This window comes from Thamnophis sirtalis, unplaced genomic scaffold (genome assembly GCF_051295495.1).
Source record: "Thamnophis sirtalis isolate CommonGarterSnake01/CBP01778 unplaced genomic scaffold, rThaSir2_p1.2 scaffold_1, whole genome shotgun sequence".
Taxonomy (NCBI): domain Eukaryota; kingdom Metazoa; phylum Chordata; class Lepidosauria; order Squamata; family Natricidae; genus Thamnophis; species Thamnophis sirtalis.
In genome coordinates this window covers 94,502,544-94,519,034 of record NW_028261381.1, presented here as the reverse complement: position 1 = coordinate 94,519,034, position 16,491 = coordinate 94,502,544, and the positions used below count along the sequence as shown (strand labels likewise).

The window sequence follows — 16,491 nt, the reverse complement described above, 5'->3', positions numbered from 1 at the left end:
TGACTGTAGAAAAGGTGCTTTATGGCCCATAAAATACCTGGACATTGTAAAATGCCTCCCCCCCAAGTCAGATTATAGGGATCTTTCATACTTCCGACTGATTGCTAAGCACCACACAATAATGTCATTGCCATTTGCAGTTTTATCTGCTGGCTTCCCTAGAAAGTCAATGAGGGATCCAACAAGAAAGGTTGCAAGCTGCTGCCACCTGTTGAAAGGATTCCCTCTTATTTCTGAGGGCTAGCTGAAAGAGTTGCTTGCCAAAGGAAGATGATGTCCTTTGGTATGGAGAAACAGAGCTCAGATCTCGAAGATCTGAACTCTGTTCCTGTACCCTATATGGGTGGCACTTGTGTCGGAAGTGCTGACACACTTCCAGGTTGAAAAGATTATCTGATGACATCACCATTGCCTGGGGGATGCCCAGTTGGAGGCTTCTTTCATATCCAGGGCAGGAGCTGAAGTTGTACCTTGCTGAAAGCATTCCCTTCCATGAACATAGGAAAACTGAACACCTTCAGTGGAGTAAAGAAATCTTGCCCAAATCCCGAAGATCTAAGCTCCATTTTTACACTCTGCTGAAGATGTTCCTTTCTGATGGCAGAAGGGAGCTGGATTCCTGTTGGAAGGTGGAGAGGCGGATCAGCTCGGATCCGGGCAGGCAGCTCTTTCAATCAGCCCCCAGAGATAAGAGGGAGCTAAAATCTGAGCAGAGAGTGGAGAGGCAGCACAATAAAGTAACGAATTGCCAGACATAGTTACTACACTTGAAATATTTTATTTGTTTTGCTTTTCCCAATGCAGATCTTTATAGGCTGCTATTATAACACTATATTATGAACTAATAAACCAGTTTCACTATTAAAACATTTTTTAAAAAATATACAGCCATTTTAGCCAGTAACAAAATATATATTGAATGATGTTCTTTGTTCTCTTTTTTTCATAAAATCTGAAAGTATAGGTGACCAACTGATATCTCTTCCCATGTGTAGGTGGACACTCTTGTCATTTCAGATTATTTATAGAGCCTTGAGCCTTTTTAAAATACATTAAAACATAATGTTAAGATCTGTTAAGCTGCTTCACTGTGTGTAAAAAATAATAGTGAAGAATTATAACTTTGAAGAATAACAGTGATGCAATCCAGTATTCAACAAGATATAATTCTAGCTTGCACTTGTAGCAAAACTAGGTAAAATGAAAAATGTACTACTTCAGTCTAGAAAGCTTGTGGCCAAAACATGTCAACTATGATAAAGAGAACTCTCAACTGAATCCTGTGCGGATTGAAGAAATAAAACCCAGAATGAATGAAAGTGGACAAATGTTTCTCTCTGCAAAAAGAAAGGGGGGGAAAAGGAAACTATGGGCCTATCCTTCTGTTACTGCTACCTTGAAAAAATACCATGATAAATAGAAATCAGCATGAAACTAAAAATTCAGTGCAAAAGAGAAGAGTAGAGATTGTCTAGTTTTGGTAATAGAAAACAAATATACCATGACAATTAAAAATCAGATTAGGAACACAAATTGAAATAGGGAAGAAAATGGTAAGTGAGCACCTGTCTACCCTAGACAAGTTCAAATCACCAGGACCAGATGGATTACACCCCAAGGTTCTGAAGAAACTGGCAGACGAGATCTCAGAACCACTGAACTATATCTTTCAGAGATCCTAGAGCACCAGGGAACTGCCAGAGGACTGGAAAAGAGCTGATGTGGTACCCATCTTCAAAAAAGGGGAAAAAATAGATCCCGGAAACTACAGACCTATCAGCTTGACTTCAATACCAGGAAAGATTCTGGAAAAGATAATCAAGCAACGAATTAGCGAACACCTAGAAGTAAACAAAGTAATAGCCAAAAGCCAACATGGGTTTGTCAAAAACAGATCATGCGTTCTTTGACAAAGTGACAAAATTAGTGGACCAGAGGAATGTCGTCGATATAGTTTATTTGGACTTCAGTAAGGCATTTGATAAGGTAGACAAGGTAGACCATAACCTACTACTAGATGAAGTAGAAGAATGTGGATTGGACAGCATCACCACCAGATGGATTCGTAACTGGCTGACCAACCACACTCAATGTATAGTCCTCAATGGAACTGCATCTACATGGACGGAAGAATGCAGTGGAGCACCCCAAGGCTCTGTTTTAGGCCCAGTACTCTTCAACATCTTCATCAATGATTTGGATGAGGGAATAAATGGGGAACTCATCAAATTTGCAGATGACACCAAGCTGGCGTCAACACTCCAGAAGACAGGCTTAAGACACAGAAGGATCTTGACAAACTTGAACATTGGGCACTATCGAATAAAATGAAATTCAATGGTGAAAAGAGTAAGGTTATACATTTAGGCAAGAAAGACAAAATGCACAGGTACAGTGTAGGTGGTACCTTGCTCAATAGTAGTAACTGTGTGAGGTATCTTGGAGTCCTAGTGGACAACCATTTAAATATGAGCCAGCAGTGTGCAGCAGCTGCCAAAAAAGCCAACACAGTTCTAGGCTACATAAACAGAGGTATAGAATCAAGATCACGTGAAGCGTTAATACCACTTTATAATGCCTTGATAAGGCCACACTTGGAATACTGCATTCAGTTTTGGTCGCCATGATGTAGAAAAGATGTGGAGACTCTTGAAAGAGTGCAGAGAAGAGCAACAAAGATGATTAGGGGACTGGAGACAAACATGAAGAACGGTTGCAGGAACTGGATATGTCTAGTTTAATGAAAAGGAGGACTAGGGGAGACATGATAGCAGTGTTCCAATATCCCAAGGGTTGCCACAAAGAAGAGGGAGTCAAACTATTCTCCAAGGCATCTGAGGGTAGAACAAGAAGCAATGGATGGAAACTAATCAAGGACAGAAGCAACTTAGAACTGAGGAGAAATTTCCTGACAGTTAGAACAATTAATCAGTGGAACAGCTTGCCTCCAGAAGTTGTGAATGCCCCAACACTGGAAGTCTTTAAGAAGATGCTGGATAGCCATTTGTCTGGAATGATATAGGGTTTACTGCCTAGGCAGGGAGTTGGACTAGAAGATCTCCAAGGTCTCTTCTAACACTGCTATTGTATTGTATTGTATTGTATTAGAAATCAACATGAAACTAAAAATTCAGTGCAAAAGAGAAGAGTAGAGATTGTCGGGTTTTGGTAATAGCAAAAAAATACCATGACGATTAGAAATCAGCATGAAACTAAAAATTCAGTGCAAAAGAGAAGAGATTGTCTAGTTTTGGAAATAGTACATATCAAGCAGTTCTTCGAATTGTTGAGTACAAGCTATGAATGAATAAATAGTGTGAGATGGAGTTTTATGCTACATCAAAGTATAATTTTGACATCACCAGAAATAATAACAATTCCCTTGTATTTTATACTGATAAAATCCCATTTCAGCTGTGACTGTATTTTCAACGAAGGTAATAGAAAAGATCAGGAGATTGAGGAACTGGCTATAAATAGTATTGAGAAAAGGTGAGTGTATTGGTAACACTTTTAAAGTACATAGAGAGGTGCTATGTAGAAGAGAGAAAAGACCTGTTCATGTCATTTTAGAGTATCAAGCATGAAATAACTGGCTAAACAAAAGAAGATTCTGATTGAAAAACTTCATAAGAGAAGCTTGTCAGTTTAGGAAGAGACTGGACAGCCATCTGCTGGACATAGTTTATTTTGGGTTCTTGTTATCTGGTTTGATTCTTTTGGATTTCAGTTAAATCATGGGTCCCCAAACCCTGGTCCATGGACTAGAACTGCTCCGCAGAATGCACGCAACAGGGCCACACAAATAAATGATGCCCCATCTGTGAGATGCAGGCAGCACATGAAACCACACTCCCTCTGGTCCACGGAGAAACCTCTATCCATAGAATCAGTCCCTGGTGTCAAAAAAGGTTGAGGGTCGCTGAGCTAAATAATTGATCCAGTTCTGATTCTGTGCAGCTATAGAAGCATAGCAATTGTTTATAGTCACCAAGCACAATAGTTGTCTATTGGAAACAGGTCCTGGCAGTCTGCGTAGATGAACCCTTTTCTTGGGGGAGAAAGGCGGGCCCTTTTTTGTCTTCAACCAGGCAGTGATGTGACTTATGGAATAATGCTGTGTATTCAAAGCAGGCACAAAACATTATGTGTATGAAGTGCTCTTGTGTGAAACAGTTGGTGGGGTGGCCTGAATCGAAATATGCATGCATGTATGTTTATACACTGAATAATAGGATTATTCCCCATGAAGACTAAAGCAAAGATGGGTTGCTACTGGTTCAGCCCAGATCGGATGAACTGGTAGTAGTGGTGGCAGGAGGCTGCGCCCACCCTCCCAGATTGTGCATTGCACGTGAATGCGAGCACATATGGGAGTGCGCCTGAACCAATAGTAAGAAAATTAGCAACCCACCACTGGACTAAAGTATAATGGTTCTCGGTAAAGAAAATTTGGGGGGGGAAGACTGAGAAAAAGCAATGGTTGAAGAGTTTCCTAAGCAATAGCATGCATAGATACCACTAGTGGCAGCAGTAACTGAGGGTAAACAAGAAGGAGAACATGCAGGGAGGATGGTCTGTGAAATATAATTGGTGTCACTGTCACATTGGTGACAATGGCTGGGAGCAGGAACAGATGTTGGTGGGAGCAGATGGCAGTTGAGAAGATGGTAGGTAGACAAGCCAGTTAACAAGCCATGTAGAGGAAGAGAGGGCTGGAGCAGAGTACCTTGCCCCACTCATGCTATACGAATCATTCTAGGATAGGGGTCCCCAATGTCTGGGCTGCAGCCTATCACCATTCGAAACTGAGCCGCGGAGGTGCTGGGTGAGCGCATGCGCAGCTTCACTTGTGTGAATAGAGCTGTGTACACACGTTCACTCGCTGCTCATATGTAACCATCTCCTCTCCCCTCCCGTCCGGTCTGCAAAGACAGAAAGGTTGAAGATGGCTGCTGTACGATCCCTCTATATTTTGCTTTGGCTGAAACCCAACAGAACCAAACTTTTCTTTCTGCCTAATCATGGTTGACCAAAAATAGTTGAGCAAAGCTTCTGATATAGAATGCTTGTTTCAGGTTTGAAACAAGAAATGTTTTCCATTTGTTACATATCTCTAAAAGCTTCCCATTTAAAAAAAATGTTCTCAGCAAGGTAACAGATTTTCAGTTCCAGATTTTTAAGAAACTGATTTGGATATGTTTATATTTGATTCCAATCGTATTATGGAAGATAAACAGCTACTTCTAGTGAATGAGCTTCACTGTAGACTGGATTATATTATTGTAGCATGTCATCACTTGTCCTCACCAGTCAGAGTCTCACTTATTTACATGGTGGTAGAAGCAAAGTGTTACTATATTCTGCTTATGTTTAGATGATCAGTCAAAGAAGACTGTTGAGTGAATTCTATTTCATTCTTTTTGTCATTAATTTTATGCTGTAGTTATTTCCTACAATGTGAATCATTTTAATGAAGTTTGGTATTAGAAGTGTTATTCCTTTCTAAAACAAAATAGTAAGTGGGAAAACAGTCTTCCACAGTTCACCGTGAGGAGTAAGTAGAAACACTCAACTACTCCTTTGGTAGAGGTAGAAAACTATTGGTTTTTTCATGAAGGAAGTTCCAAAGTTTTATTTAATCCATTTGCGTCTGTTCATTTTAGAGGACAACCAAACTGACAAATAATAATTTGCTTTTTAGAGAACAATTGAGGAGTAAATAATTGTTCAATTGTATGGTTAAAAATGCTCTGGATTCTGGTTCAGGTTTGCATTTTTCTGCTATGACTTCTAGAAACTTGGTGTTTTGTTTCAGATAAATGGTATTTTTGTATCAAATAATTATAAGGTTACTTTTTAATTTTGAGAAAGATGATATGAAATACTAAAAAATTGTGCTTCCGCCTTCCGCTATAGCATTGCTAGGAATGTTTATGGAGAAGTACTTTTGCATGCTAAGCAATTCTTCTCATATCATGAAAATTATCAAAAAAATTAAAACCTTAGCTACAGTGGTTAAGATAATTCAACTCACAAGGAGTTACACATGGATTTTATTCCAGCATAGGTAACATAAACCAAAAATGTCACTCCACAAAAATGTAAGCAATGAACTATGTATTTATTCAGGAAACATTGTGCTTATGGTAGTTTCTTGGAATTAAAAAGGAGATACAAATATAATAACAAAACGTTCAGCATATTTAGCCAATAATCCAAGACTATATCTAATAAGGGACTGTTATCAGCATATAGGACATTAACTGCTACTGTCCTTGTTCTCCCCATTTCTAGTCAAAAGTTTGGTTGAAACTTCCAAGATGAATATTGGTAAATATAGGGGGGGGGGGGAATAGATGAGATAAGGAATCCATTATGCAAATAGAATTTTGTTCTCAACATGAACATTTCATAGCCAGTTAGTTTTTTGTATAATATTGAACAAAAGTACAAGTTACTTTCAGCACATTATAAAAAAAATATTTCCTCCCCTATCCCTTGTCTTTTAAGATTGAAAACATAGATGTGTGCCTGAGTTTTCTGGCTGCTAAAGGAATAAACATACAGGGACTATCTGCAGAAGGTAAGACTACTTTTAAATTGAATTTTATTATTCTATGGAAAATTTTCTATCTGCCAATTTTTATTTGGGCTTCAAAATATGCAGTGATTTTTGATAGAAATAAAATGAATGTAATAGAAGGAAATCCATTGATTAACACTAGCAAATCATAGTAATGATAATAATATACTGTAAGTCATAATAATTTTTGATTACTTTCACTATCAGTGTGTTATATATTAATAGTGAGCTGTTCATGCTCTAAGGGATTTAAATTTCAACATTCATCATAGGGAAAAGAAGGAGGAAAGCATAATGAAGATTTAAGTAAACATGGGAACACTATGTATTCAGGTCATTTCTTCTAAACCTTACATTGAAAGTTTGCATTAGAAAAAGATTTTGAACAGACATACTGGTCAAATCCAATTTCAGTGTGATAATAAAAAAATCTAAAATGCTTTGAAGGTAATTTGCAAGAAATTCATTATAATCTTGAGAGATAAACATTTAGGGAGAACAGCCACATAATCAGGTCGATATAAGAGCCTGATTCTGAGAGGGTGAGAGTGAAAAATTCTTAATGGAATATTTCACAGTGAAAAGCCAAAAAGAGGAAAATTATTGCATAAGAAAAAATGACTAGAAATCCATGTAAGAACTATTTGTAGAAAAAAGCAACATAAATATGTTAAGCAATGGTTGAAATACCTTATTTTTACTCAGACAATATAAGTGATGGACTTTTTGCAGTAAAAAGAACCCTGAAGTTATTCATAAAAACAGTTGCCTCATATGAAATCTTGATCCATTCAGCTCAGTATTATATTCTGTTGTGACCAAGTATAACGATCTGAAATAATCTATGATGTCACAACACAGTCCCTCCCAGGCCCACTTGGGATGCTAAAATTAAACAGGAATATGTATTTACATGTCTAATTTGTTCTATATCCCTGAGCTATGGCCAATTCATTCTTTCTTTCTGGATAAGACTGCTGGATATTAACAAGTAGGTTTCTGAACGTATTGGAATGCACATTAATTAGAATAAATTCACTTTCTTCCATCTCCATGCTACTTTTGTCCTTTCATTGTTTTCTTCATTTTATTTATATCAGGGCAAAGTTCTCCTCCCTTTACAGTATATAAAAAAATACTTTCACATCTGTTGGGATCTAATATAGGTCTGTTTCTGACAGTTTTAATAATAAGCAGGAGGCTAATTTTATTTTTGTAAATGCAATGCCATTTTGCCCTGACAAAATTAATGGCTGTTTACACTGACATGGATAATCTAGGTCAAAAATGCATTGTACCTCACAGGTAATGTAATTCACACTTTGCTTTGCTTTGGTTGGTTGGTTTGGTTTTGCTTATCAAAATACTCTATGTAAAATTTTCTGGCTTTTATCACGTCTTAACCATCCCTACTTTTATTTTTTCCACACTGCTTTGTATGCTCAAAAGATGATTGGTCTGGCATTTGCATGTTTATCTCAGTTCTAAGGTGAACTTTTACTTTCACTTGTTATTTATTTATAAGCGGAAATCCGTTAAAAATCTTTCAAAAAGGTGGCAGTTAAAACTGCCACAGTATGTTCTATCTCACATCTCTCTCACTAATCTCAGATGGAAATCAAGGTGAGGCTATTTTTTCTTGTTTATTTATCTGTGAGACAGGTTGCCTGAGCTGTGAGTTTCTCCCCAAACCATGCAGTTTTTCTTTCCAAACTACGTAGCACAGTTACCTTGACAACAAAAGCAGCCGCCCTGCCATTGAGTTCATACAGCTCCTTGAGCCCAAGTGAATTTAGAGTATGTTTGTATGTGTCAGCTGCCAGAACGCTTACGAAGAAGATTCGCAACCCAGAAAAGTCCTCCCAGCTGACAGATTTTCTTTTTTCAGTTGTGGCACCCAGTTTGTAGCCTGCCAACAGAATTCCTTGGCTCTGAGTATTAACTCTTTGATTACTGGAGAAATCCCAGCTTCATTTGCCAGTGAGATAATTATACTGTTTTTCTAGCTGTCTGCCATTCTTCGGTTGATTGTATTTATGCATGAAGGAGAATATTAAGTGAGCAGATATGATAGATAGCACTGGATTGTCACATGTATATTCAAATTCATCCAGAATGATCAGAAACAGGTTTCTGTGTTTCTCTGAATAGGTTATGAGGTTCATCATTTTTGAGAATGATCAAGTACTTCCAGTAAAGCCTGATTAATACTTCTGTTTATCATTCTCAGAATCTAATGACTTGCGGTTGATTGGCTTGTAGGGAAAAAAATCTGTTTGAAGTTAAGTGTAAAATGGTTCAAATATACTTGCAGCGGTTTTTGAACAAAGCCTGCACAGTTTCTACATACAAGTTGTTCTACCTCCTTCTTGTCAGTTTTCTGTTTTGTCTTCCTTTTGTCTCACTAGAAAGCTGAATGATTTCACATCTCAAGGAAAAAACAAATATTAAAATGTAATAATGGGCCAAAGGAAATCGAAGCAACCAAAGGAACTTCACAGCATGAAAATTTCCAAACTCCAGACCAAAAAGAAACTCTCTGTGCCTTAAAAACTGTGACATCTGGCAGTATTTTGTTCTCAGCTTAAAAAAAACCCCAAAAACCCTTTTTTGTGGGTTGGAATGGAAATGACTAGTTATACACTCACAGGATTGAAACTTGGGAGTCTGTGTACTTCAACAGCCCTAAAAGGGAGAAGGAGGTAGTAAGAGGAAGTAATTCAGACTAACCTTGATGAGCCTTCTGTGCACAAAGTCCAATTGCAAAATGCCAGTTGAATTACCTCAGCCTATCTCCTGAGATAAGAAGAAATACATTTGTAGAGTTCATTGGAAGCACCGTTTATGCTTTATTTTGGAAGCACTGGAACCAACACATAACAAAGTCCAGTGTTGGTTTGCTTTTCCCATTTTGGGGTATCAGGTTTATTGCTAATACCTCTGATTGATTCTGAAGAATCAAGTTACTGAGGCTTTTAATTGCATTTCTTCTTAATGGCATTTTCCTGTACAGCCAAGTCCCAGACTTTTAGAGGTTTACATGACCCCTCTCACATGTTGAAAGTATGCATGAAAAGATCACACTGGCTGACCCACTCCTGCTGCGGAGACACGCCAAGCCTTGCCAATTGCCAGTTCCATGTTTGCATGAAATAAATACAATATGTGCAAAGATGACAATGTCTTGATACACACATTTATTTGACTTCTGTATATGTGGGGATGTTAATTCTGCAGCTATCCTAGATGTAGTTTCAGTAGGTCAGGGCATAAGTTCTCCAGAATATTCTGTAAATTAGGAACAACAAATAATCCAAACCAGTGTCAAAGGAAAGAAACAAAAAAAAAAATGGACAAGAATTTGAATGGCATTTTTTTTCTTACCAGAATATTTTGTCACATCTTTCTTTAACTTTTTCATTGAATATACAATTATTTGTCCTGATCTTGAACTGAATTTCTCTGGAGGACCATGGTCACAAGAAGCAATTTATGTCTCCCTCCGTCTGAAAAGAAAAAAAAGATATTAATTTTTTTGGAGGATTCTTTTGTTTCTGCAAGGATTCTCTAATTTTATTTTGATCAATTGGATCTTCCAGGAGCCTGAGCTGAACAAAGAAAGTTGAAATTTAACAAAACATTTGTTCAACTGGGTCATCATGCCATTTCATGATATAAATACTTCTTTATAAATTGCCTTTCAGAGATCAGGAATGGGAATTTAAAGGCTATCCTGGGCCTCTTCTTCAGCCTATCGCGTTATAAGCAGCAGCAACAGCAGTCCCCAAAGCAACATTCAGACCACTCTCCATCCCAGCAACCGCCCACCTCATCCCAGCAAGCAAGCTCTCCGTCCCCCAGCCAGGTGGGACTACCTGACCAGCAGTTACAACCACAACCACTGGTGCCAGCTTCGCCTCAGACTCAGTGCCAACATCCCCAGCAAGCAGCACAGCTTCAGTTAAAAGCACAACCAGAAATGCAGTCCAGGTGAGTGGGCTTTTTCAACCCCCCCACCCCCACCCCCAACCATTGCTTTTCCAAATGCCAAGAGTTTCACAGCAGGTTATTTCAATATCTTTGTACTTATAGCAGATGCACCTTGTAAGAAGGACAGGGATCAGCCTTTTTTTTTTCAAGCTCTGGCCATTGTCTTATGAGATCATATACAGGTAGTCCTCACTTAAGAACAGTCATTGGGACCAGACCTTCCATTGCTAAACGCTGCAGTTGTAAAGCAGAATGTCACATGACTGTGTTGCTCAGCAACAGCAGTTCTAGTTACTATCATTAAGTGAGGACGTGTGGATTCTTAAGCAAACCTCATACGAGAGCAATGTCCAACTTCCTGCCGGCTTCCCCTTTGGGAAGTTGGCAGGGCAGGTTGCAAATCATTATCATATGACCTTGAGATGCTTTGGAAAACAAAGCCAGTTATGAAGGACCAGGATTGCTATCATGTGTCTGTGGAGATGCTGCATGGTCAGAACTTCAAGGCCCAGGTATAAGTAGCACTTGTTCAGCATTATCACAAATTTGAATATTAGCCAAACAAGTGGTTGTTGAATGAGGATCACCTGTAATTGCTAATATGCCTCTCCAGGCTGATAGAAATCTTAAAAAGGTGATGAAAAATCTCAGCATGAGATTACACAAGTATTTTTCTTATTATATGAGATTTATGAGGTGTCACTCAAAGTTCCATGACTCAGGGCGATCTTGTAAGTTTTCAGCCATTTGTTTCCATTTCCATTTTGTTCTTATGTTGTTTTTTTAAGTTGTGGAATGTTCTATTTTAAAAATAATAATCTAATTCTGTGTATTTCAAACACTCTGAAGGAGTATTTGGTGCCATTGTGCTGATGGACACTGTAAATAATACCTGTGTGTCTGATCCTGGCAGTCGTTTGAAAACCAGATCAATTTTATAAGGTGACAACGGAACAAAAGAATATATACTAGATCACGTTGTTCAGCTTTTCAGTAATTGAGCAGAGTGGGGAGAACTGCATTTCAGGCCTGCCCTCTGAACAGCTGATCATTTATTGTTTTGCAACTGGACTCCATTTGTGCAGTCTTGGCAATTGGATTGTAGGGGAAGGACCTGTATGCACAAAAGCCACATAGGCTTGGGATTTCAGTCATGGGACTAGATGTGGAAATTGCTTTCCAGAAATATGCATTCCTTAATTGGGCTGGAATGAATGTATGCCAACTCCAATGTGATTGTGGCTACTGACAAGAGAATTCCTTCTTTCATTCTTTACACAACTGTGTATGCTTTATTCTTCTGTCATTACAGTCAGGTAATTGGATCTTCTAGTGCTTGGAGATGATTGGATTTCCCAATGTTGTGTTTCATGCTTTAAAGCAGTTGCCAGGATAGAAGGAAGAATGCTAACCCCATGCTGACTCCTCATTGAAAGCCCTTCCCTTACAAACAACTATCAGTTTTTCAGGAGACAAAGAAATATACAACACGGAGCTACCTGACTGTTTAACTGCAAAACAGTGGTGACTCTTAAAAGAACAGGTTCCTGATGCTTTTGTACTTGTAATAAAGTGGCTGGGGCCAATCTTTTTAAATGTACCCTCCTCTGAAACATTCAAAGTATCTTTTCAAATAAGAAAAAAGCTAACTTGCATACAAGAAGTATAGTTAGCATTATTTTCAGCGTAGCATAGCACAGTACCTATCTTTGTCAATAACAAAATGAACCTGAAGTAAGAGAGGAAGGAGGAGAGGGAGGGAGGAAGGGAGAGGGAGGGAAGGAGGGAGAGAGAGAGAGAGAGAGATGAGGATCATACACATTGAATTTTATCATTGCTTTTTTTCACTTTTTACACGATGAGGTTTCCCTCAATTCCTTTTCATGAAGCTTTGGCAGGCACCCTCATGTGGTGAAATTTGGTATTTATTACAATAATTTTAAAAATAATTCTCTGATCAGCACCAAAATGTACTCAATTATATGGGACATATCTCATCATATCATCCTGTGGGGGTTTTACCATTTAAATTTACAGTGTAAATTCACTTGTGACATTTTGCAAAAAAAATATTTGTTTGTGATATAAATGTGCAGGCTCAAACTCTTGACTATCATTGCTTTGGTACATAGAAGGATTTTTTTTAGTAGGTATCATGTCTAGACATTTGACTGGGGTGAGCAACATTATTTTCTCCTTTGAAAACATCTGGATAAATTATTTTTCCATATCTTTTAGCTCAGAGGCTTTCTATATTAATATTTCTTCTTTACTCACTTGCATCTTCCAATTTTTTTTCCTTTCTTGTTGTACAGTGCATCACCCAGGGACTCATCTCAAAGCAAAATCATCCGATTCACTCTCGGTCAGAAAAAGAATTCTAGGTTAGCGTTTGTTCCTCTAATGTAAAGCATGGATAACCCCTTTTGCAACAATTCCAGTCTGCATGTTTCAGACCTCACCAATGCTTACCTGTTGATTTTAAACCAAATATTATGAATAATCTGAGAGAACTCATTTTTATTAGCTGACTGATAGTGTCCTACTTAGTCTCTTACTATTTCCTCCAAGTAAAGGAGTTCTAGCAGCCGTTTTGTTTCTATTGAACTTTATATCAGAATATATGTTATAATAATAAATGTAATATATCTAGATTCATTACTACTATAGCTTGAAGATGGGTAGATCTCACTGAGTAATGCTAAGATGTGAGATAAAACTATGCAGAGAATCATAGGGCTGAAAGGGACTTCGGGGGATTTCTAGTACATAATAGTAATGCAGCAGTCTATGTCAAATCTGAATCATGTTTTTGTTTCAGCTTATTAAAATGCAATAGGACACATTATTGGCATCAGTCCCAACATAACATGCTTGTTTGGGATCTTCTTGGATGTGGACACCTGAACTGCCAAGGCACAATGCATGCTGCCATGCTCTCAGGTCCTGGGAATCCCAAACACATATAATTTTTTATGTATGCGCAGCTAGATGGTAACATTTCAATTGCTTTCACAAGAGCACAAATATATGGAGGCAATGTGGAAGTCATATCATGCCTTCTGTATATCATCTGGCCATGATGGTGCAGTGGTTAGAATACAGTACTGCAGGTTCTGCTCACTGCCAGGAGTTCGATCCTGACCTGTTCAAAGTTGACTCAGCCTTCCATCCTTCCATGGTCGGTAAAATGAGGACCCAGATTGTCAGGGGCAATACTCTGACTCTGTAAACTGCCCTGAGAGTGCTGTAAAGCACTATGGGATGGTATATGTCTAAGTGTTGTTGCTATTGCTTTCTATGCCTAAAGGGTCTTAAGTGAGAAAGTAAATGCTGTCAATTTTCCATGGTGGGAAAAGAAAGAAAATTATTAATCACATCATTTCCCCTATTTTAGCTTTCTTTCTCATTACTCTTTATTGCCTTTAAATCTCAATTCATTTTCTCAACACTAACAAATAGCTGTGAGTGTATCTCCTATGTCAAGTGATGGAACACAGTGACATACATGCCATCTTTTTTTCTGGATGTCTTATAATAGCAAACTTCTAATCTGCCTGGGAATGAGTAATAAGGTTTTCAGTCCATTCATTTTTCTCTAATCTTTAAAAATGTGTATGTTATTTATCACAGATTAAAGTTCTTGTGACAAACTTTAATAGAAATGCCCCATAAATCTGTCTTTTGGAATGCACCATTATGCTATGCCTTTTTGTTCACAAACTGCAAGATATTACTTCTCTTCTGTAATTTACCTGCCTCCTTCTCAGATACCTATTAACACTTTGTTGCAAAAAATTGCTAGCTTTTTACAGTAAAATATTCATTCCATCACTCTTGCTTCACCACCATTACATTTGACTCTAGTCTGTAAGTTCAAAATATCTTCTTCAATTACAGTCAAATTGGACACAATATGAGAAATTCGAAATTAGATGATAGATAGATAGATAGATAGATAGATAGATAGATAGATAGATAGATAGATAGATAGATAGATAGATAGATAGAATGTCATTATGTAGTTTTATTCCACTTCATATGGTTAGAAGCAGATATGGGATAAGTGTTCTCAGATACCAAGCAAACATAATGGACCAAGCAAACAATATGTGTTTATATACGTTCTATATTAAATCTGTTCTCTCCAATGTTAGCTGTGCATGAATGCTTTTGCTCTAGTCAATGCCAGCCCCACCAAAGCATGCAAAGTGAAAAAATATCTTCTTTTTGTCCCTTTCCTTCCAAGTCTGTTCTGACCTTGTAGTTTTATTTGGGTATCCTTCGTTATCTAAAGCAGTTATGTGTGCATTTGTGATGACTGCCACGTACTCTAATGATTGTCTTAACTGCTTACCTTGGCTTCTTCTTCTTCAGAAGCATCTGAAAACAGAAGAACTCATCTTTAGAAAAAGCAGGTCTCGTATTCTGTTTCAGTATCCAAAGAAGTAGAGAGCTAAAGATGTTGATTTGTGTTTGAACATGTTATTAATAAGCTTTGAAAGCATGTGCATGCATTTTCTAAGGCTGACCTGTCTTCTTGCTTCCCTTTTCTCTCCTTTCCACTTCCTGGTCACTGTCTAGAAACTGTTGGGAAGGAAATCTTATCAACATTTCTTTTTTAGAGTCATAAAAATGCTACTGGAGTAACAAAGGTTTGTAATGTGTTAACCAGAACAGTTATGGTACAGTATATCACAAGAGCATTGCATTCTGTACTCAGTAAAAAAAAATGAAATTTCATTTCATGAAATGAAATTATGATAACTGAAAACACCGACACATCAGAGTGCTTCTGTACTGCACACAAATTGTTGCCAAATGAAGATGAGGTTCTAGGTGACTTGATTAAAAATATGAACATTAAGCATGCAAATATTAAAGCATCAACCACAAATACACACATTTGTAAATCAGATCCACTGAAATGCATGGGTCTTGTACCAAAGTAAAACTGCTAAGGATTATGCTGCATATTTTCAGTTAAGAGCACTGAATATCAACTCTAGAAGCTGGTCTTTGAGGCAAAAATATCTGTCTGTTTATCTGTCTATCTATATATCAACCAATCATCTTCCTACCTACCTACCTATCCATCCATCCATCCATCCATCCATCCATCCATCCATCTATCTATCATCTATCTAATTCTCTAGCTGTCTGTCTATATCTGTCCATCGTCTATGTCCCCCTCCCTCCTTCCCCCCCTCTCTCAACATAATCATGCCTTACTTAATGTTCATATAGGTATTACCTTACATAAGGATTCTTTCAATTAAAGCCTTCATTTGTAATCTAGCATATACTTAGGTTGAGAAGAAATCAGGGTCACTAATGACTGTGTGGCATGTTGCAACATACATACCTAGATGCAGAAATGTCAACAAATGGGTTTCAGTGCAGAAGAAGTTTTCTAGCTAGTGTATGAAGATTTGTGTAACTAGAACAGAGAAGCAGGAAACACTGTCTCAAAGAGATAAGATTTATAATTTTTCACAAAGACTACCAGAGCTCTTTAAAGCAGAATGTTTTGCTCACAGCAGGATCAAACATTTAGATGTAAACGTTTTGATGCCTAGATATTCAATAATATGTCAGACTCCAGTATCCAATTCAGAGGGGATGTGAAATCTCCCACACAAAAACATTAATCAGTTGCCTACAATTGCAAAAAAGCAGATCCAGGTACATGCAATACATGCCCAGACATCTAGTTAGAGAAGCTTTTGCACTGGAACTGCATAGACATACTAGAGTCTTCATGGAGCTCTTCACTTGGTCAGTGGCCTTTGTAGAGGAGGTAAGCCCTCTTCCATTTTGATATTGGATTAAACCAATATCAAACCAATTGAACTAAACCAACTCCATGCACATTTGGAGAACAAGCCTGTTCACTTATTTCTTTTTACCCTGAA

The 16,491-nt window shown here is 37.8% G+C and overlaps 1 protein-coding gene and 1 long non-coding RNA gene across 12 annotated transcripts in view; one reads left to right on the top strand and one right to left on the bottom strand.

Annotated features, from left to right (window-relative positions):
• NAV2 (neuron navigator 2) overlaps window positions 1-16,491 on the top strand; it is a 598,751-nt gene that overhangs the window by 406,281 nt on the left and 175,979 nt on the right. For 9 of the 11 annotated variants that reach the window (XM_087719088.1, XM_087719097.1, XM_087719058.1 and 6 more), the window contains exons 4-6: window positions 6,514-6,586; window positions 10,291-10,576; window positions 12,892-12,960. In XM_087719088.1, coding sequence (XP_087575214.1) covers window positions 6,514-6,586; window positions 10,291-10,576; window positions 12,892-12,960 — 428 coding nt within the window. The remainder of the gene's footprint in view (window positions 1-6,513; window positions 6,587-10,290; window positions 10,577-12,891; window positions 12,961-16,491) is intronic. The other 2 variants (XM_087719076.1, XM_087719071.1) reach the window with 1 other exon arrangement.
• On the bottom strand, window positions 9,226-16,013 carry LOC148049619 (uncharacterized). Its single transcript, XR_015697146.1, has 3 exons — window positions 15,942-16,013; window positions 14,934-14,959; window positions 9,226-10,092 (listed from the first exon to the last, which is right to left on the bottom strand). It is a non-coding gene; the product is annotated as an uncharacterized LOC148049619 (long non-coding RNA).